At 38.2% G+C, this 24,332-nt stretch overlaps 1 protein-coding gene across 1 annotated transcript in view; it reads right to left on the minus strand.

Annotated features, from left to right (window-relative positions):
- Positions 1-7,043: 7,043 nt before the first annotated feature.
- LOC135701668 (serine/threonine-protein kinase pakD-like) overlaps positions 7,044-24,332 on the minus strand; it is a 29,406-nt gene continuing 12,117 nt past the window's right edge. Inside the window, 2 exon segments of the mRNA XM_065222526.1 lie at positions 7,044-9,397; positions 15,881-17,008. Coding sequence (XP_065078598.1) covers positions 8,353-9,397; positions 15,881-17,008 — 2,173 coding nt within the window. The 3' untranslated portion in view covers positions 7,044-8,352.

Genomic DNA, 24,332 nt, shown 5'->3' on the forward strand with positions numbered 1-24,332 from the left:
AACTTGTAATGTTAAAACAAGCCAAAATTGAAAGAAGTACTTTCAAACTCATAGGAATACTTTCAGTTTGAATATATTCGTAGTTAAAACTACGAATTATGATAAACTTTAAATTTGAAAATGCATTATTTTCATTGATACAGTTTTTGTTTTTTGTGTGTACTTCATCTTCTCGGATAGTCTCAGTCAGAACTGGTAAATATCGCAGCCGTCATGTGACAATGAGAAAACAGGTCCTCTCACTATCACGAGACGAAACTACCTTTCATTAGCTTTCTTGTCATTTTCCAATGATCAAGCACTCATGAGAATAATTTTTATGCTGTTTTGACATCAACATTTCTAACTGATTTAGATTAATTTAAGCAAGCAACCGTATGTATGTATGTAATTTCCTCGGTACAAGTAACTGTAATAGCAACAAATGAGCAAGTGATTACGTTGATTTCACTCTCACGTTCGGTCATGTCATGACAAAAAATTCGATGATATTTTGAAGAAAATCTCTATCGTCGTTTTGACAGAAGTATCTCTGTAAATATCGCTTGAGATCTTTCATTGAAAATGACATTTGCCAGCCCTGGTCTCAGTTCGAATGAGGCTATTCGGTCGATGAAAACAGATCGGCACTCATATTATTTCCTTTCAAAGGTAAGGGAGCAGATGAGTGCGCTGGTCGAAAGAACATATCGACAGTTAGCATGCATAAGGGCGTACACACAAAAAATAAACGTTACTAGAATTAAAAAAACCATTGGTAGAACTAAAAGTTTGCATTGGTTCTTTTTGGTAGAAAGCGGTTAACTTTCAAAACAAAAGTTAGCCAACTGTTAATTCAAAAGTTACCCATTCCCTGCTTTTGAAAGTTGAAACTTTCAAAATGAATTGTAGTACTGTCAAATGAAAAGCACGAATTCAAAACAAACTTTTGGCATGAAACTTGGGATTAGTTGAAATAACGTTCACTGTTTCAAAACAAATAAAACTATTCTCAATTTAAACATCAGAATTATCAACATAACAGTTTTATTTTTCATTTTAATTCTAATGAATATCAAATTCAAAGTCTTAATTATTCAATTGTAAGTTATAAAAGTATATTTTTCAATTGTTATATATCATTTGTTTTATGAATAACCATATATTATTCTGATCTCGTGGACACTTTAAATTCCTATATTTGTTTTCTTCAACTGAACATCTTTTTCGGGATATTATGCTCAGGTACTTGGCTGCACCTTCCGACTCGAGATCGTTCAACGAGAAGATTGAGCATCACCAGCTGAGACACGACTCTCCAACGACTCGGTTACTCAGTAGATCGTTTTGGTGATGGTAACAATCACCAGATGCGATGATGGAAGCGCTGTGGAGACAGTAGAAAACGTATTTAGGGCAAAAATTATCAATTCAGTACATTACATTACATACCACGGCTGGACTTGGTGATTGCCTTCTCCCGTATTTACATTTGGCCCACTCTTCCGTAGGATTGGGCATTGGTGAGATCTTCCTCATCTCGAACCAGATGATTCCACAGATGGTCAAATCGTGAGAACACTCCTTTATCCCCTCGATTCCCTTCTTGTCCGGTTAGGCGACTGCCGGGAATAACCAGTGGAAGCAAAACAAAACTTTTACGGCCGTATTTCATCTCCATACGAATAATTAAACACTCCGTGAATACTGAAAAACTGTTCTGATATAATGTTTTTCACCTCCCGGTTTGCGCGTTTTTCTTTTTATTTACTCACGTTATTCTAAAGCTATCCAGAAATGAGTAAAAATCTACCGCAGAAGAAGTAATTTTGACAGTTAAACAATTTTTGATTTGAAAATTTGCACTTTTACAACCACAAGTTAAAATCAAAACATCTACTTTTGAATTGAAAATTCCCTTGTTATTTTAAACATTTTCATTGTTGAAGTAACGAATTTTTGGGTACTATTAAATTGAAAGGTCAATATTTTTATTGATACAATTTTCGTTTTTTGTGTGTACACGCGATGATCGATTCTCTTCGTCGATTTTCTCTTTTGTTAATAACTTGCGTGGATTAACGTTTCTCGATGTTTGCTGTTGCATTTGATAGCCAATTGGCGTTGACGGCTACTCTGTAGCTTTTTACTCCAATGTTAAAATCCATAAGCAAACGTCAGACTGTGCGTGAAACATGGCGGACTTCGTACTATCCTTTCACTTGACGGAAAATTCCTATAAGAAACTGTCAATTATTGCAGTGCCGTCAATGCCAATACAACCTGTTACAGCACTACCATAGAGGTAACTCTAAGACAAGTAGGTCCCGATGAAACGGGCTCAACTTTTTGGTTCAGCTCTGGTACTATATTCGGTCCCAAGCTAATCGATTCCCCCCTCGAAACATAGGAAAATCCACTAACCCCTTATTTTATCTGTCAAACTTTCATAGCGAATAAAAACAAACATTGTGTAGTACTAGAATTTTGACTAGAATGGGGTACGTTAATCGATTTGCTTGGGACCAATAGGCTAGTCAAGTAGTGAGCCAATTTCAATTCGTTAGTTTCCACCGGTTGATAGTACTGCCAACATTGCAAAGAATCCACACCTAGCAAAGACAGACCCCCTTCACTCTTTGGAATTTATAGAGACAGATGACAGCGCCAAGCGGTTTGTGACGAGACAACGTTGATCTGATTGAACTCCAGCGTCGGAAGAAAACACGCACACCAATATCTATGCATGCACGAAGCCACACCACTGTACAGTGGTTTGAATGCTCAATATCACGAGCTTTTTTATTTGCTTCTTCAATATCGATTTTATCACCATCACCATGTTGTCTGTATAAAATAAGGCGCAAAGAATAGCGATAAGTTTTAACTCGGAACTCCACCATACACACTTAAATTTTTTCGCCGAGATTCCAACAGCCCAGTAATTCTGCAATTGATTTTGCTGAGATTCAGTCAAATAATTGCCGAGACTCAGCTAACAAATATCATTTTGCTGAAATATCAGCTAACAAACAGATATTTTGCAGAGATATCAGCATAAGTGAATGCCGAAGTAATCGGCTGTTAGAGATTTTACCGAGCTAGATTAAGTGTGTAGGTGACGCTGCAAAATCTAACTTTTTAGATTTACAAGATAGATGTGGTGTCCTCAGCAAAGTTGTAGATAACTTTAATACAAAAATCTTTACTTAACATACCATATGACTGTTTTATATGACTGTTCCAAAAAAATTATAATAGTTTTTTTTTTTCAGTTTTTATCACATATTTCGAAAACTATAGGTTTTAGAAGACTTTAATGTTCTACAAATATTTGTATATTTGTATTTGGTCAGTGGATATTTTGGGTCGCTATTGAACATTTAGTCGATTGCTGAATTTATGTGTGGGCCCAAATTAGGTGCATTTAGACCGACATTACATCCATTTCCCCTATTAGCAAAATACTAAATATCTAGATAGAGCTTGAATTAGGGTGTAACAGCTTTTGTAAACAATGACTTCTGTCGAAGATTTCTAGAAATTCAAGGCAAGTCCACGCAAACCAACGGAACCATCGAGTAGCGGAAGTCTTACCCTTTCCGATGGTGATGTTTATTTGCGTGGGCGAGCCATGACTTTTTAGAAATCATCGCGAAAAGTCATTGTCTACACAAGCTGTTACGCCCTAATTCCAGCTCTATCTAGATATATCCTATTAACAATATGATCCATCCCCACAAAATATTGCTTCACGCACCATCTAGCGTTGTGAAAGGTCAGCAACAATCATTCAATTACAATCGAGGGGTGCGAATATAGCACTTATTACAAAAGTAAGAGTTAAATTAGTTTCATTAATTACAGTGTGTCTATTACTTTAAAATTTGTCTGACATGTCACTGTTGTCATCAAATAAAATAATATGCTGAAATACATTAATTTGAAATATTAAACAAATTTTCATTTGATTTACCCCTCGTGACGATAAACAAGTACATTGGTAGCCTTTTTGGCCACAGAGGTGCTTTCATCGCTAAAAATTCGGTTCGCCAGCTGAGCGAAAGAGTGGGTCATATTGTTGTTGTTATAATATATTTGAAAATACGAAACTTTGTTCAAGACGTCCAAATGATATCGATTACATAGGCTGAGTTATTGATAAATTTAGAATAAAAAATTACATATTTTGAGCCCTCACAGACAAAACTCCGGCGAAATCCGGCAGGTGAGTCTTAAATATGATAAAAGCTTGTTCAAAAGTGATCTCAAATTCCATTGAAACATTTGTCCCTCTTAGTATCCACGTTAATTATTTTGCATTTCAAAAAGTTCGTTCCGCAGCTCAGTGACAGCGCGCATTTGTCAAAGGCTGAATCAAAGTAGGCTCAGTGATAATATATAACAAAATTTGGTCACCTATTGATCGTTTTGGCTGTATTAAAACGCATATTACATAGAAAATAATCATTTCATAGTAAAATTAAAGTTATTTTTATAACATTTCCGTATCAGATCCGAAAAGTAGGAAAAGTATGTAGGTGCAACCATGTAGTTAATAAGGTGTTTCGTGTTAATTTCCAATCTATGATATAAATGAGTTATCTATGGAAGTTATTTGTTTGTGAAATATCAAAAATAGTTTAAATTATAAGCTATCGTATAAAATTGCAGTTTAGATTTATAGGCGAAAGCTTTTTAAACTCAGGAGGTTTGGATTGTAACGGCAGTGATGATGATTTTTGTATGAGGTCTCAAAATATGTAATTTTGTATACTAAATTTGTCAATAACTCAGCCTGTGTAATTGATCCCATTTAGACGTTTCCTACAAAGTTGCGTATTTTGATGATATAAAAATATTTGTAGAACATTATAGTCTTCTTAAACCTATAGTTTTTTTTTTTAAATATGTGATAAAAACTGAAAAAAAAACTAAATTTTGTGGAACAGTCATATAAAAACAAAAACTCTTCTGAAGACACCATGGTGAAAAAATCGATATTGAAGAAGCAAATAAAAAACTTCGTGATATTGAGCATTCAAACCACTGTGCACTGAGCAGACGGCACAGTACAGCGCAAATCAAAACACAAAGCGATATCATCACTCATCGTCATCATTCAGTTTCGGCAGCTTCCGACTGCGTTTGCACTTGCTGACGTTGACAAATACCTTCCTATGATATAAAATAGAAAAGTAGGTAATCATTATTCCATCGTAATTTTTGAATAGAATACGTGCTGCGTTGGCTAAGGAAGACGGCATATTTTATTAAGTTTGTTTAGCAATGATTTCGATTTATTGCATTTCCAGTAGCTGGGGTGTTGGAATAATTCTTTATTGAGGGGGAACGTTATTTCCATGTTTACTTCTATGATTATTTTGAGCAACAGCTTCGCAAATCATCAATTACAAACAGAGATTTGCATCTTACTGATACCTGTGGTGACATTGGAAACTCTTTCACTTAAAAGCAAAACATATTACAAGCCCATCATGATGCGAGCTTGGATTTGTGCTTGTTTTCTCATAGCAAATGTGCATATTTAGTGCGCTTGTTTTCTCAATACCAGGTGAAACCTGCCAGAAACTTCTGAATGAAACTTTCAATATGTCTTCAGCATTGGAGATTATGATTTTTCCACAGATCACGAGACCATTTTGACTCAAATCTAATTTTTGTGAAGGGCGTATGTATGACCAAAGGCTAGAGTGGAAAGCGTTCGAGAATCGAGCCACGTTTCGCACAGGACAATTCTAGATAGAGCTGGAATTAGGGCCTAACAGCTTTTGTAAACAATGACTTCTATTGATGATTTCTAAAAATTAAAGGCTCGCCCACGCAAACCAACATCCTCATCAGGTAGGGAAAGACTTCCCCTATCCGATGGTTATGTTGATCTGCGTGGGCGTGCGTTGAGTTCCTAGAAATCATCTATAGAAGTCATTGTTTACAAAAGCTGTTACGCCCTAATTCCAGCTCTATCTAGAATTACATCGTAGCAACGATGCGATACAGCTAGGCAGTACTCTTCAACATCAGAATTCATTCCACCGGCGTTTTGGTAAAAGATCACGATGTCCTGCTAACGCAAGGAATCGAACGGCTGTTCTCCTGGAAATCAGTATGCTCCCACAACAAAGAGATTGTATGCTATATTCTATTCAACCACTCGCCAAAGAAGTGACATGCCCCAGACCATTAATTTTAGATGTCTTGGATAGAGTCGGTGTATAATGAGTCACGCCAAGAGTGAAGCCAAGTCTACCTATTGAACTGTCAAAGCGGCTACCTATCGTGCAAAGTAAATAAACATTACGATGCTATGAAAGGTTCACGAAAGGTATTGCAATAAAATATAAAATATAATCGAAGAAATGAGCATAAACACGCAGTGAGCGTTAAATTGTCATGGGATACGCTCGGTAATGATTAGTAATGAGAATTTCTACTATTTTTTGTTAAGATAATTTGACAAAATCACTGATATAATGATTTACTACAGCCGCAGTATTTTTTCTCTCGCTAGAAGTCATTTGAAGTTGTTGTAGAAGTCCTCTGTTGCCAAGTAAAAAGAATTGGAATCTTTCGAAAACCGTGATGCGAGTTCAACTGTTTTTCTCTTGGCGTGACTCATTATACACCGACTCTAGTCTTGGACATCACCAAGATAGAATAAACAGTTACTTAAATATGCTTACCAAAATGGTGTAAAAAAAATACACCGGAAGGTGTGCTTTTCGGATTTTATCTTTATTATTTATTTGCACCAATTGCACAGCAGAGTTGTCCCATTAAATAATTGGATTGCCCACTAGTTTTGTATTTATATAAACCCTGAATTCGTAGAAATACAAAAGGGACGTTTTATACCTTCCTACCCTATATAGCCCTCTTAGACCACAAATCGTGAAAAATTTTCAACTTCTATGAATTCCCAATGCGAAACTGACGATACTTACCTGATCAGTAGTGTAGCTAAGCTTAAGGTTCTGCCACCACTAAGTACTTCAATTGGAATGAGCTTTTTAATTGTGAGCGGATTATTAAGAAAACATCAGTTTCTAGTTTGATTCACGAGATCCTTCTACCAGAAGAATGACGTTACACTGATAGCGTATCTTTTTTATTTTTCTGCTTGTTTGATAGTGAGACATATTTAATATAAACAAGTAGCCTTTTCCTCAACGGGTATACATCTTGTAGCGTACAACTAAGAAGTGGGTGATAATTACATCGCCTGTATAATTATAAAAATAAATAAAAACATATAATTTACTTTTCTTCAATCAAAAACTAAAACATCGCTAGAGTTATGACTCTATAACAGAATGTAAATCGTTTGCACGCCTCCTTTCTTACAACCTATCTGGGACTTTTTCGCATTCGTACGTTGATTTGTATTCACTATACAGTTCCTCTCTACTTACACACACACCTGCCTAGTGATAACTAAATATCCAATATTATTACTTTTTCCTACTTATTACAAAAAAAAAATAATCCATCGAATTGGATAGTATTGACTGCGAATTTCTCCAGACTGAATGCAATTCGCTTTGACAGCGCCTGGCATCGAAGGAAAATCAGTTCGCTCTCTAATAACGACGAAAAAGTTAAAACGAATTGCTTACAACTTTATTCCTTTCCCATCGATTTTTCTTACAGATTAAGTTTCCTTCTACCCTCTTTTCGACCGTAGGGAGAATCGTTTCAAGTCTATTCAGTTCTTTTCACTTTGCGCTTCTACTAAGTTACAACAATTTTTCCTCATCCTGCGAGAATTGTTTTCTAAGGATTCGCTGTCCTTATTTTTTTTATCTTAATTTTACAGTAATGCTTATAGTGAGTGAGTTTTCTTCTCTTGCTTTAAGTTATAAGTTAAAAAATACAAATAGTAGTAACTTTAGTTTTCGATATCTCAATTTATGATGTTGAGTGGGAATAGCGTTTTACTTTGCTGAAGAACAATGAAATATGGGACAATGGTTAGGGAGGGTAGTTGTGAAATTACTTCGATCGAAATCGAGGTTTTGGATCACTTCTGTAGATAGGAAGTTAGAGCAATGATTTACGTAGATTTCAATTTCATGTGGATCTGGCTAATGCTAAGCTTCTTTTTGGTTATACAATTACGATTTTGTTCTTCTCATGTCTTGGATAGAATTGCAATTCTACGGCTTTGTGCTGAATGTAGCAGATACTACAGAATTTTTGGTTGAAAATAGGGATCGTAGATCCCGTTCTACGTTTGGACACTAAATTATGAAACGTAGCCATTATTTTTATGGAATCTTTTATTTCAACAGCTATTTGAAGGGATTTGGTTATGATTAAAAACGGAGCTTCAATACTGCTAGATGCTACTGACTAAAAGGTATCACCGCTATACCAGGGATGAATCCAGGGTGCTGAGGGTGGGGGGGTTGGCGGGTAAATGGTGGGTGACGGCAGAGCACAAGAACGGGCAGCCGAAACGGCAGTGCTGTCATACGATCCGACCTGCATTGGACCAGTTGCATACGATCCGGGAGCAAAATGTGGTGAAAAAATAGCCGCACTACTGGCAGCAGTTAATTGTTGGGCGGCCAGTGCGGCCTGTTGAGCAGCTGCGGCAGCTACAGCGGCTTGTTGAGCCTGTTGTTGCTGTTGCTGTTGTTGTTGTTGTTGCTGCTGCTGCTGCTGCTGCTGCTGCTGCTGCTGCTGCTGCTGCTGCTGCTGCTGCTGCTGCTGCTGCTGTTGCTGCTGTTGCTGTTGCTGTTGCTGTTGCTGATGCTGCTGTTGCTGCTGTTGTTGTTGCTGCTGCTGCTGTTGTTGGTGCTGTTGCTGTTGCTGAGCAGCGGCAGCTGCTGCGGCTGCGGCAAGGGCTGATTCTTGGAACGAATAAGCTGAAGATGATGCTTGGGCCAGCATTCGACTAGATGCGTCCTGATAGAAATCAGCCTTTTCTTGCTGGTATCGGCAAGAAGAGAGAGCTTTCTTGTCGAAATGTAGAGGGTTTGTTGGTGAGGAAAATCCACTACTACTGCTGCTACTACTGACAATAGCCGCTGAACCACTAGAACCAGATGTTGTAGAAGAGGAAGATTTTTTACCGCTCGCCGAAGGTGATGTAGGTGTAAGGCTCCAGGAAGCGCTGACACCGCCGCTGCTTGAATGGATATTGCTGTTGGTGATGTTGCTACTGCTCGTTATCAGATCGGATACTACTGTGCTCTGAGGGCACTGCTGCTGTACCCCCCACCCCAATTCCTAGCTGATACGTGCCCGCTTGTTCGCCGGCGTCTCTTGGCCTATTTGGCCTCGCACCATGTACTGCAGCTGGGGCATGAACTGCATCACGTCCACTACTTGCACCAGAGGCATTTTGTCTACATTGGCACGGCCAGCTTCCAGAAGAGCTTGGTATTGTAGGCTGGAAAAAAAATAGAAGGAAAACGTACGTTAGATCACAATTTTAAAATGTTTTTAATTAAAGGATCCATTAACTAGGGAGTTATACAAGTCACAAAGATGACAATGTTCGTGACGATTAAAGCATGTTACATGGGCTCAATTTGAAAAATACATTAGCAATACCAACCGGTGGAAACTAACGATTTTAAATTGACTCACTACTTGACTAGCCTATTGGTCCCAAGCAAATCGATTAATGTAACCCATTCTAGTCGAAATTCTAGTACTACTCTATGTTTGTTTTGATTCGCTATGAAAGTTTGAAGATAAAAAAAAGGGGTTCGTGGATTTTCCTATGTTTCGAGGGGTGCATCGATTAGCTTGGGACCGAAGAGAGTACCAGAGCTGAGCCAAAAAGTTGAGCACGTTACAGAGTTACATCTTTGCTTGATTTCCTATTCTAATGGGAATGTTTTGCGTTTATGGGTACATCAGACAAATAACGTGTAACTAACTCGCACGAAAGATTTTTGCTATCCCTAAACCTCTTAATGGTAGTTCTGATTTTATAAAAAAATTATCTTTCATTAAGTTGTCCTTAAGGAAAATTGAGGCATAATGCCCATGGCAGGCAAAATGCGCCCACTTATATTTCAGCTGCAACTTAGTATGATGTAAAAATGTGCTGTTAAATGAAAGTCATTTGAAATTTATAAAATTAAAAACAATTTGGACAGAAAACTATACAAGAAAAGTTTGTTTCTTGAAACAGCTGGTAGCTCTGAATACTACCCAAATTAACGATTGGATTGATGCAAGTTGATGGGTACATCCCTCGTCTTTCGGTTCGATAGCTCGACTGGCATGTTTATTAGAAAAATAGTACAGTCATACCTCGATATAACGTAACTCATTTTTTTATTTTCGTTACGTTGTATCGAAGTTACGTTATATCTAAGCTACGTTATATCGAAGCATAATTTTTTTCTTGAATTGTTTTTTTTTTTTTTTTTCTATAAAAGAATGAACCTAAAATCAATGTTATTCACCTAACAGGGTGTTTTAGCCCTTCTTACCTCTTTTTTTAATTCCTTGTATTTTTTGTTGTTGCTATTTTCAGTTATTATTTGTTTAATTATTCTTTCAATTTTATTTAAAGTTTGATATGTATTTTCTTTTTTTTTTCTTTGGAATATTTTTTTAACAGTATAATTTTTAATGATTATTAAAAATAACCAACAATTTATTTCATTTTTTTCCAAATAACAATTCAAGCCCAAGAATTGAAATGGCCTCAACTCCATTTTATAAACACACCTTCTAAGGCCCTTTTCTCGGGAACCGAAACCTACATTCGTAATCCTAAACCACAATCGGGCAGAGGGGAATTTCCCCTACCTACATTATGTTGTTTTACCTTGGCGGACTTCGGTTCGCGATAAAATGACCTTACAATGTTTGTTTACAAAATGGAGTTGAGGCCTTTTCAAATTGTTGGTCTTGCATTCTTTATTCATAAAAGTAGAACTCAAATGTATAGCAATTCATAAACCAGTACGAAATAGCAAAAAAACATTCCTGCACTGAAGCCTTCTTAGTGCTGGTTTGTCAATTACGATGTCCATGACATTAGTACGCATCTGACACAGCGAGAACTGTGTAGCCAGTGGCCAATTGTTCTCTTCCGCGTATCTGTTTACCAGATCGAACCAATTTAAAGCTGCTTCATCCGAAACGTTTACATATTCGTCATCATTTCCAATCAACATCAACGGTAATTTGAGCGACCCATCCATGTTGCTGCAAGGCATGAACGTGCGCCGATCTTTGTTGATTTTGAATCCCGGAGCTGATTTGGCGTCTCTCTCAACATATGTTCTTGTTGGGGTTCTCTTGAAAAATAGCCCACTTTCGTCAGCATTGAAGATCTGACAAGGAGACAAATCTTCCTTCAGGATCTGCGGAGCAAAGTCTTTCTTGTATTGTTCGACAACAGAAATATTGCTGGACAATTTTTCGCCACTGATTGTCAATAATCGAATGCCGTTGCGTTTTATGAGTTTCTCCACATAACCACGGCTTTCGAATTCCCTTATTCCTACCATCTGGTTTAAGATACTTTTTTGCTTCGACGTGTAGCAGTTCTTGGCTTACCGGTATTTGCCTGTAGTTCAAAGGAGTTGCTTGGAGACCACAGAACTAAACCATGAAACTCTCTTAGAGTTCATAGAAATCTCCGGTTATAAAACACCTTGGAATTCATAAATTTCCTCTGAATTTCATAGAACTATCCAGAAGAACCGCCAAATCAACTCTCCTAGGGTTTGTTTCCCCCATTGACCAGTCACGTGGATTTCCCATGACACACTGAAAATCGAATCGATGACATCTGCACCAGCCGAAAATGGAGACGGAGCCTTCTTGATGTTAGGAACAAACGCAGCGCCAACATCGCGTCTAACCACACTCTTGTCATCGGAGAGATTCGCCTACAGTTGCTCTGATCCAGCGGCGGTAGGAGAGGCTCGGACGACGATTCAACACATGCCGACTGGAAGATCCAGCAGTTAAAAGGTCGTTCGTCGAGGAGCTGGAGACCCGAGCTGCGGATATTCCTGAAGGTGGCAGAGCAGAAGAGAAATGGATGGCGATTAAGAACGCCTTTACTACAACCAGCGAGAACAATCTGGGTGTCCTGCGCACCCAGAGGAAGGAGTGGATCACGGACGACACCAGGCGGAATCCCCCTCCCCCAGTTAGCATGTTTTCTTACACTATACATGGCCGGTCTCAAAATCTTTGATTCTTCCCTCCTCCCCACGTCTGTTGTGGGCGGTCCTATAGTGCTTTAAACTTTAAAAAATATTTTCATAGTCAATAAATCACGTTTATAATGTAAACTGCCAAACAATAGGGACAAAAAAAGTTAGGTTACATCGAGGTTACATTATATAGAGGATGTGTTATATCGAGGAATGACTGTAGTAATTTTGAACATTGTTACTCTTTGTTACTGTTTGTTACTCTAAGTGGAGTATAATGTGCCCCACGAATTGTAGTGTGGAAAGCATAACAATCAGGCATGAACCACTGAATATCGATGGAGAAAGAACACAGATAAAGCCTAAATGTATGCTTCTTTGACATGAAATTCAAATATAGGGTTATGTTTGCCTTGTTGATTTTACCAATTTATACATGAAGTTCTCGATTTTAAGTAAGTATATGAATTGTAATATCTGGCCAATAGCGTAATCAACATTACACTTCGCAATTTCACAAGTCAAAATATTAAGGCTTTTGAGAATGCACGTAGCTGAAACTACTATGGTAGATGTACCAGTTATGGCCATACGTTTCTATTGTGGTATGTTCAAATTATGACCAATGGGAATTCCATAGGATATAATTGGAACACACAATAATAGAAACGTATGGCCATAACTGGTACACCCACCCTACTTGTTGTATGCTGTTGGTGTAGCATGGGCAATGTTGCCAGTCCGGCAATAGCAAAGTGAAGAAGTGCGACGCGGCGCGGTAACCATAGTACGGTGATAAAGGAAATGCTTCACCAAACCCGAGCGTCTGTTCACCATGGAGGTGCGGCTCAAAACGGCATCTGTTCTTCATGTTAGAAGCGGCTCATCACCGTCCTAGTGCCAGCGTGGGACTCTAAACAAAGCTGTACACGATGGTCCCCAGGCGAGATAGGGGGTTGGGACAGGCCCAACAAGCCGCCCTGGAAAAAACATAAAGTTGCAAATACCGAAGAAAGAAATACGGATCAAAACAATCGACACAGACCTACGCAACGAAATAAGGATTCCGAATGGAAAATCGGAACATGGAACTGCAAATCGTTCGGCTTCCCGGGCTGCGATAGGTTAATCTATGACGAACTTCAACAGAAGGACCCTTCGCAGACTACGAGGCTGGCGAAGTGTGGCCATGGATCGAGTAGAGTGGAGACGACTTCTTCGGACAGCAGAGGACAACAAGGCCTTAGCCTGTTTGGTAAGGTAAGTAAGATACGCGTATTTCGTCTACAATGTGCAGACTTCTTCAGTGTCTGAACATTGTAGACATGTAGTGCAAAATAGCCTGTTTTGCTTTGAGCGTGTAGTGATTGTTTGAGATTGTCCAGTGTATAGGGATAAAATGTACTTTTCTGTTTTGTATTTTATTGTGCTACTAAATATTGACAGAAACCTTGGGTAATGGTATCTTTCAATACGGATTTGAGTATATTCAATTACTGAATTTTAAAAACGATGTCCCATAGAATAAGATAGCTTGATACGACAGTTTTTCACAAATTACTTTAAGCAAGATTTCAATACCGCCTTGTTCAACTGTAAGAAAAGCATCATCGAACTGCTTGACTCCCAATGACGGTTCGTGAAAGCTTGATTCTGGCTCCTTTTGACGTCCATATTTTCGAGTCTGCTGTTCCACAGTTTAACATGAATAGGTTAAGATGGGACATGATGGGTCAGAACGCAAGATAGATCAGTTACTTTATGCATTTATTGGTCAGTATCAACATGCTCAATGTTACCCCAATGACGGATCATGGGGTAAGTTAGGTCAGTTACTTTATTTACCTTTATTTACCTTTCTAACCCCGTGACCCATCTTACCCCAGCTATCTCTATAAAGGTCCTGTTCATTAACCATTCAAACACTTTAGGTGGGTTGATGAATGTCTACCGTTCCACATGAATTTAAAAAAAAAATGAACGATTGTCTACGCCATAGGAGGGAGGATTGAGAACCTCTCAAATACGTAGATTATGAACAGCCCAAAGTCCTTTCGCAGTTTTACAAAAAAAGAGTAAAACGCTAATAGGCCCTTCTCTATTGTTGGTTGAGATAAGGGAACTGTTGGCTTCGGCAATACATTATCCTATTATCGTCAGGGGGTAAACAAAGTCCTAGAGCACTCAAATTTGGCCAATAGTTGCTCTGAAACACAATGTATCCACATGCCAAAATTGAGCTCTCAAGGACATTGTTTACCCCCCTGACGATAATAGGTTAAGGTATTGCTGAAGCCAACTTTTTCCCTATCTAATGAGTAACGAATCCCTTCGATTTCATAAGAAATTAATTTTCGACACTTGCTTCCAGGTTCATAAAACTACGAATTCATGCGCCCAATTTCATGAGTGCAGGAATAATTAACCTGGATAATAAAAAAAGAACAAGGTAGAGGAATCAATGCGGGAACCTTATTTCTGAATGATTCACCTCAAAATTGTAAAAGCACTAATATCACCGACAAACCAACAAAAATGATAATAGGAGTTACCATGAAATGTCTACTCAAAACACACTGCTGCCATCTGTCCCATGTTCGTAGAAAACATTTCTCGCGTCACATTTCAAATAGACCAATGTAACAAATGTAAACAAACCGAGTTAAGCGATACAAACTATTGCTCTTCTGTCATTGTATGGGATACAAAAACATCCATCCAAATTTACTTTCATTTATTTAAGATAATCATTGATCAAAAATTGTCCAATGTACAGTTTGAAATGATAGATACATGATTGTTACTTCGGTCATTCGGACTGCCTAACATGATTGGTGCTCATTTTCCAAAGGCGGGGCCAATCTAAAGTTAGGTACTATACTATGAAATCTGTGAAAGGGAATCTAGTATCGTGAAGACAAAACGTCCAATGTAACACTCATTGATTATGTCATTGAGAAAAATTGTCCAATGTAACATGTCCGATGTACAACACGACTTGTCAAAACGTCCTATGTGGTTTTTCTATGTTGTAGCATGACATTCAAAGTAAAATTGTGATTTTACCGTTTCTTCTGAATTTTCCACGTTATTATGCACTGGCTACATTAAAAATAGTATTGCAAAATGTATTGTTTTGAAACAGTTAAATTAATTATCTGTCGAACTTCAACTTCGATTTTCTCAAAATGGTGGATATGTTACATTGGTCTATTTGAAAAGTGACGCGAGATTTAGTCATACCATGAACACGTTTGTCTGATTTATTCAAGATAAATTATTTTTATTTAGATAAAAAAAAATCCTACGGTTTCGACAGATCGGATCGCTGCACATTTGAATCGGCCGTTATAGATTTTTGAGCAAAGGTTTAGGTATTTAGGTTTCATGTGGGCTTGTCGGTGCTAATATCAGCTCCCACAAAACACACAACAATGAAATTGGAACTCAACAATTTCATGAGCGATGTCGCAATAGTTTCCAAGTGATAGGGCATATCAACCATCATGACGCCATCTTTGGGCTTCTTCAGGAACGCATGACAATTTCTGTCGTCCTTGAATACTGAACCTCCTCTTTGAATATTTGAAACTCCAAAAATGCTTTCAGTTTCAGTTGCCAGAATAACCGAACTAGATTAACTAAGAATTAAAGTTTAACTATCCCTGAAAAGTGCACAAAGATGCCCACCATGATGTTTATGCTAGAATATTGAGAAAAAATAATAGTGGCAAACTCACCTATTTCCGATGAACAGATTGATGTCTAACGCATTGAGCACCCTCCGACACACATCCAGACTGATGTATGGGAAAAACACGTCCTTCAGATCCTGAATGGTCATCAGATAGTCATTGTTTCTATAGGGTGTCTTGTTGATGCAGTAGATCGTTTTGTTTTCGATCGGTTTCTTAACCACCTCGTACGGTTTGTACGGGGTGCCACCCATGGTCATTTCCGGTAGCATGATCACATTGCCATGTCGCGTTCCGCCGTCGTTCATGGCGGCAGCTTGTTGCTGGGCGGCCACCACGGCAGCCTGTTGTTGCTGCTGCAGCTGTTGTTGCATTGCAGCCGCCGTCGAGCGATAGTTACTGGTCGAGGTGATTGTCGTGTTGGAACGACCGTTGGTCATAGCGGCAGCAGCATTGGAACGTTTCTGCTGCTGTTGCTGTTGCTGTTGCTGGGACAGTGCCACTGCAGCCGCCGCTCCTGCCATGTTTGACCTTGGAGGGGAAGATAGATCGATTACATCCATTGCTGCTCGTGAAGTAATTACGCTCTTATATCTGGTATTGTCTACATTAGATTTATTCGCTACAGGATTGGACAGAAAGGTAGAAGAAGAAGGGGATTGGAAGGAAGCAGGATTTGGAACAATGGCACCATACGCTGCTGCAACTGCTGCCATACTAGTGGCATTGTTGAGGAACAACTTTTCACGAAAAAGCTCAACTTGACTTAGTAGCAGATTGTTGCTATTGTTTCTGTGGTTGTTGTGGTTGTTGTTGTTACTTGCGGCCGAACCAACCGGAATCAACGCCGGTGGTGGCTGCTTTGCCTGGGCACCTTTCGGTGAGGCTCGTGTAGGTGACGCTACCGGAACGGCCGTTATCGAGACCGGATTCTTAGGGTAGGCCGGTGTTTTTGCACCGCTACTAGTGCTGTTAGAACTGTTATTAGCTGGTGTGATGGTGATGTTGCTATTCGTAGCCGTGAGTTGGTTAATTTGCAACTGATTCAGGTGCGACAGATTGACGGTGCCATTGGGGCTGCGGGAGGTGGCGAATATGGACAGTTCAGGATTGAGGTAAGAGATCGCATTGGTACTACTGTTGTTGGAGCGTACTGACGATGAACCACTTGACCTAGAAACATTACAATGCGTTTATCGGTTTTAGCAAGTGTTTGTTTCTTATGCAATATTTAGAGGAAAAAGTCGTTAATTCTATGGTATTAACTTAGCTCTCTTAATCACAGTAATATTGCTTGCTTGCTATTTCTTAAGATTAAACATTAGACGCGGACACGGAGTGTTGTTATGATTGGATGGTTATCTTTCTCTCCCGCGCGGCGATCGGTGTAGGAAGGTGGAGCTAAAGGATGGTAATGGAAAAGGATGAACCAGAGAGGCAGCAGTTATTTTAGTTAAAAAGTAGAGCCGGTTTTCCGAGCGACGTAAGATGAGTGGTTTGAAAAACGCATAATGAATCTAGGGAGCGTACTTCGCTTTCGTTTATCCGTACTCCAATGTGTGGTTACTAGTGCCAATTTTCTCATTTTTTTGCAACAGAAGTCATCGGTTAATACTTTGTTAGGTATGTTCGGGAGTGTTAGTGTGCTACAGGAATAGAAGCCAAATGGTACATAGCCAAGACCAAAGAAAACTAAATAATAAAAATGGATTCTACATTGATCAAGCGAAAGAAACAGGTAACATAGAAAAAGAAGACTACAATTACAGCTGGAAAAAGCAGGCCTCAGTAAACAATCTTGCAATAAGGTGCTTCTCGTTTTAACAGTTTATCGATGCCTCATCACGATAGGATTCCAAGCATAATTGACCTCGGGGAATATACACTCCCACTTCTAAGAATAGACAACAAGTCCCAGAAAATCCATGTCATGATAGAGGATGACTCAATTAGCTACTTGAACAAATCGAGAAACAGGCGTTTCCATAATGATTAATGCATACGTAGAATTCTCGAGCAACAATTACTTATATGATTTGAGTAGTAGCTATACTGAAGATCCGAGAGATGTCGCCCCTTCAGTGGTAGGAAAATCATGTTTGCAGTATGGAGAATATCAGAAAATCCACGATTTGTGACTAAACATGCTTTCACAGAAGGAAACAAATAAACGAGTGTTTACCTTATCACCATAGTAATGCCCATTAAGACGATAATGAATAAAAACTGAAAATTTTCATGCATTTCTAAATGGCTTCCTACCATTCCCATACATTCGAAGTGACTGGCCCTCTGGATGTGGATGATGTCAAAAACAACAAAACATGATTAATTGAAAAAGGCCTATCAGCTATAGTATTGTAAGCAAAACTTTGTTATACTTTCGTCGCAAACCGAATGCCACACTCGCAAGTCAATCGTGTAGGAGAAAGTTTCTGCATACGACCTTCGGTTTGCTAGGAAAGGTCTTACAAAGCTTTATTCACAAAACCGGATAGGCCCTTTTGAATTGTTGGTCGAGAATTATCCCAAAGGATTTGTTTAGTTCAGTCCCTCTCAGAAGGTGCGATTAAAAAAAAAGATGTTTTTCCGAGAAGTAGAATTTATTTCTCTTAAATCCTCCCAAGCTAAAATTCTGACGAGATGCCGAAAAAAGAGTGTCCAAGCTACTCACTCAAACAGGGGATTATTTTTAATTGCTCAATAATAACATACGAATTGGTGCTTATGAAAGTACCCGCATACCCACTTGCATTATGTGCAAGTCCACCGACCACGTGTGTAAACAACACTAACTTCGAGAGAATCGTTTCAAATTTTCCGTACAAATTCCATCGTATGCCTTCCCTCGTGTAGCTTAACCTTCAGGTGACCTCTTATGCAGTTCAGCAGGCTGACGTCATTGAAGGTTAAGCGGCTGGCTGTTTATAGCGCACACACACACACATTCTTATATACCTATGTAGGAAAGTAATACACACGAAGGCAGACGTGCCACCATCAGATAGAAGCAAAAGTTGAAATGTAACGCGTATTCAAGGGGAAATCACCTGCTAATCAGTTGCTGATTGCTGGCGAAGCGAGAACCCGGCTTATGTGCGGTAAGCGATGTTTGCTGGTTGATGTAGCAAAACCCTTTACGTCTACACGGACGGGCAGACGAGACTCATGATCGGCGGGGTATGTGCTGATTTTAGAACATACACAGGGTTACGGCACCTATTTTGAACCTGTTGCTGTAACCTAGGATTTAAGAAAGTTCCATCGAATTTTCTTCCAAAAAGCATTGAATCTTGTTGGCATAAAAGAAGCAGGGTTGGATTTTAGCGATAGATTGAAATTAGGAGCATATGCTGAGAATAGGTACCACAACCCTATATTAAACATCAACGTGTATTTTTTTTCTTCGGGATGAAAACGAAGTAGTCACAACCAGTTGTTCGCCCAGCCCATCAGTTATAATCTATTATAACACAAATCTAGCGTTCGGAATCACAAGAACCTAGCTGCGATGATCGATTTTCTTCATTGAATTTCTCTTTGCATTACCTACAGCTAAGTGAATTAATTTTCCGATTTTTTTCCAATTCAGTATGGTAAAAGGTTGCATTAGCTAGCAAAAGCAGCCGAGTTATTAGCAAAAGAGAAAATCGATTAAGAGAATCGATCATTGCAGTTAGGCCCTTATAAGTAATTATGAACCTAGACATATTTTAGTTATATTTTATCGAGTGAAATGGAGACGTCTTCTCGTACAGCACAGGACACCCCGTCCTTAGCCTGAATGAAGTAGTACCTAGTAGTAGCATCAAGGCTTCTGTATTCATATTTATATGAATTTCATTACACGTTTAGTAAGAAAATTGCATTACATTAGACTCAAATCACTTTAAGCTTAACCTTGTATCGGGTAGGAGTTCTTCTCATCTAAGAAAATCTTAAATTGTATCCACTCACACAAAAACAACATGGCCAATCTGACCAGTTTTGTTCCTATTCTTTTAGATTTCTGTCAAAATATTTAGGAATCATTTTTTGCTTTGTGATTATGTATATAGGAAAATTACTTTACCTACCAACCTTGCCTAAAATATTAAATGAATAGACTTGTAGCCGGTTCAAACAAATCTTTTGTTTGGAGGTTTAGTATCCAAAGCAAAATCTCCATGTTTCACACTGGATACAATCACTTTTGTACCGGATACCAATGATGACATCACAAACTGTATAATCATGAAACTTTCTGATGAGTCATGTCCGCAATGTTGAATGCGATTGAACTGCGTTGAAGAAAAAAAAAACTATGGTTCATCATCAAATAGCAATAAGAAGTATAAGCTGAAAAGCGCCGCTTTCAATGATGAGGAAAATCGATATCCGGTTACTATAGCGACGCCAAGACAACGGTTATCTGGAACAGTGGATTATTTTTATCACGCGATTACCAGGGAGGAAATAATTTTCTGCAAAAAGGTAAATCGATGTAAACCATTTGTCAGAGTACTTCGCAAAAATCCACCCTCTTATTTTTGAGTAGTTTTAAAATAGCGAGTATGTATTTGTTTTAAATATTAATATTAAATCTGGAATCCTTGTTGTATCAGAATCCGGCACATAAGCAAAATATATTTTCAATCACACTACTAAATAAATTGTCTTACAAATATCAAAGCGCCTAAATATAGACAGTTATTGTCAAAACTTCCTTTATTCCTGCAAAACAATCAATGAATTCTATAAATTGAAGTAACAACGCATGTCACTGACACTGTTGCTTTGAAAGTTTCTTAAACATTTCCTCAGAGTTTCCTGAATAACGAACTATAATTTCTCCAAACTTTTTATTAAATTTACCAGCACCCAACACGAAGTTCCCTTAAAGTCTTCATAGTTCTACAAAAAGTTCCATGAAATTTATCCAAACATCCGAAGCAAGTTCCTTAAAGTTCTTTGATCATCTCTAGATGATTTTCTAATTTTCGTAAATATGTACTAAATTCCTCAGAAAGTTCTTCGAGCAGGGCATTTCAATCCCTCCTACAAACAGTCGTAAGTTGTTTCCCAAACATCTTGTAGGAATCTACCAAACTAATTATTATTAAAATCTGTTCAGAGAAGTTGTTTAACACTTAAGAAATCGGAATGCACTGCTCAATATTTTTGCCAACACAGTTTGCTCGCCAATTATTTTTAGACTAGCTTCCTACAGCTTACTTTTATTTATACTTACTGAATGAAAAAAAAAAATAATTTCCAGAATCTTCAGGAAAATGCAGGTTTTTCGATTTTGTTGTTAGACACTAATAACCTAAGAGAAGTTCAGGCTACTCCAAACAATTTCAAATAAGTTCTGGGAAAATTCAGGAAACTGCCGATAAGTTTAGAATACTTTAGGAAAGCTCAAAGAGCTTCAAACATTTTCAATAAACTTCCGGTGTTTTTACAAATCCACTGCAATTGCCAAAACACCAATTTGAAACCTGAAATAATCCATCAATGCTGATATCTGACCCTTCTTAGTAATAGAAATTTCGGCAAAATGCTGATATGATGTGGTATGCCAGATGAATTCTAAAGTGATCTGATGATGGATTTTGGCCCTAGTCATAAATTGGACATTTCCTCGGGGTACCCGGAACATGGCCGGATGTGGCCAGTGTTGTCCTGGGCACTCTAAATGATTACCATTGACCTGGTTTTTGAAATGTCAGATGATTTGAGGTATCGCATGATGGATTTTGACAATAGTCAGAAACTGACCAGTTCCCCGTACCCGGAACATGTCCGCGTGTGGCCAGTATGGTCTTAGGCACTCCAAATCATTACCATTGAACTGGTTTTTGAATTTTCATGTAATTTGAGGCATCGCATAATGGATTTTGAACCTAGTCAAAAACCGGCCACTTCCCCGGGGGTACTCTAAACATGGCCAGATTTGGCCATTGTAGCCCTGGGCCCTCTAAATGACTAACATTGAACTAGTTCTTGAATTCTCATGAGATTTAAGGTATCGCATGATGGATTTTGACCCTTCCTAGGCACACCAATATATAATATTTTTCTGTGAACCTTCCTGGGCCTTTCTTAAACCTCTTCAGAATTTCCTTAACTTCTACGACGGTTTCCTGAACTGCTTTCATCTATTCAAAGGATTACTGAGTTTCCTTGAAGTTTGTTTAGGTTCTTTGAACAACTCGCAAACACCCTAAAGTTATCTGAGGGAACCTCAATTTCCATCAATTTCATCGACTTTCTCTAAATGTTTCCAAGGGTTTTGGGTCCTAAACTTTATTGAAGTTATTTGAACTTAAAACTAACTACTCCGTGGTATATTTGACCTTCTTTAAACTTATCTAAAGCTTTCCTAAGATTTCCTTACACGTCGTCAGCCGAGACTTCCTTAAGTTCCTTCCTAAAAATATCTGAAGCTGAATTGTCTGAGTTCCCCAAACTACAATAATGTTCCCTGGGTTTTTCTAAATTTCGCTGAATATCTCTGAAAGCCACTGATATTTTGAAATTCAAGATAAGTTTATCTAAAATTTGCAATACTTCTCTGGAGATCAATAAACTCTCAAGAGCACCAGGAAGCTCATTAAAAGCAGTGACGCTTAGAGATCTTCTGAGGGCCTTGACAAACTACAGATCGGTTCAGTGAACTTCAAAGATCTAAACAAAACTTAATTCAAGAGCCACATGTGAAAAGGGCAGACCAGCTTTTTGTAAACAAACTTCTGTAGGCCCTTTTCTCGCCAACCGAAGGTCGCCCACGCAAACCAACAACATCATCGGGAAGGGGAAAATTTCCCCTAACCGGCGATGTTGATGGGTTGCGGACGTCATATGGGTGACGAGAAAAGGACATAAGAAGGTTTGTTTACAAAAAACTCGCATGCCCTTTTCACATGTTGTTCTTGAATTGATGTTCACGGCTGTTAGTTAAGGTCATGGAAGGTCTGAGAGATTTTTAAAAGTTTCAGAATGTATGAGGTTTCAAATAATCAAATACGATCTGGGAACTACAGAAACGATCTGAAAATTTAAGAAACCTTCGGGAGATTTACATCAAACAGTGCGACCTTAAAACATTAAAGCAGTCTCCTTATGATTGCAGTTTTTCCAAAACTCCCACCATAATGAGTCGAAAGCTTGAAGATAGGTTTCAATGGAATTTCTAGGAGAATTTATGAGAATTGATGGAATTTCAAAGAATCTCCTGGAGTATGCTTCCACAGTGTAGAATGTATGACTATTATTCCAGAGAGATTCTGAAGAATGTTTCAAGTAAATTTCGAGAATAATTCCAAGGAAATCAATTGAATATATTTGATGAAAATGGGAAAAGAAACTATCCACTATCAAAGAGACCTCTCTCGAATGGATGATATAAATTTGCTTAGTCATTTGACCAACGCATAGATCATTTTCATTTTAGAAACGCTTGATGCCATTCAATTGAGTCTAACCTCCACACAAACGGAGCTCTGGTCGACATTCCGGCGAAAAAGCTGAACCAACTTGACAGCAACTGGACTTCTACCAGACATGAGAAAATACGATACGCAGAATTGATTGAATGGTTGTACTGGATTGTCTTCAATTGAATGATATGAAAATTAGCAGCACTGCTAAGAAGGAGAGGAAATTCCAAGAGATTCCTCTCAAAGGCATTTTGCGGAGAATTTCGAGAGAATATTCACATGATTAATTCCAAGAAAATTTTGGGAAAATACTTGGGAAACTTGACCAATTGTAGGATATTATTCTAGTCGAGTACACAATAAAGTCACATTTGAAATTGTTCTAACAATCCCAAAAATTAAAGGTTATTGTTAAAAAACCGATTTTGGGTAAGTGACGGTCTACTATCATGAGTTACTCAATCACTTTTCAACCGGTTGAGTTTTAAACAGTTTTGGAAAGCAAAACGTCAGACCTTTCGAAATATACGCACATTTATGGTGATGCTACTGAAATTCGTTGAGATTTGTCTAATTAAATATGATTTTTATACAAATAAATCGCATTTTTGCCATTAAGGTGACCAAAACATGAACCCCCTGTCGCCATAATATCATATTTTATTTAAAACAATCTCAACGCACTACCATAAATGTGTAAGTATTTCAAAAGCTCTAGCTTTGCGTTCCAAAACTGTTTAAAAATCGAAAATTGCGTGAGTTACTCTTGATAGTATGTGATCACTAACCCCTAATTTGTTTAACAATAACTTTTAATTTTGGAGGTGTTCGAACGATTTCAAATGTGATTTCATGGTGTACTCGACCAGACTAATAGCCTACACAATGACAAATAACCTACAATGTGTAAAAATGTTTGAGATCTTGGATATGAAAAAAATCATGGACAGGTGGATGTAGTAAAATAAGACATAAAGAAATTTCTAGATTCTGTGACATGAAAGATTTCAAGGTATTGAAACTAACAAAGTATTTAATTCAAAATGACGGACATTAGATATTCAGTAACGTTTGAA

The sequence above is a fragment of the Ochlerotatus camptorhynchus genome, unplaced genomic scaffold (assembly GCF_037179485.1).
Source record: "Ochlerotatus camptorhynchus isolate MF236.1 unplaced genomic scaffold, CSIRO-AGI_Acam_v1.1 ptg000171l, whole genome shotgun sequence".
Taxonomy (NCBI): Eukaryota; Metazoa; Arthropoda; class Insecta; order Diptera; family Culicidae; genus Ochlerotatus; species Ochlerotatus camptorhynchus.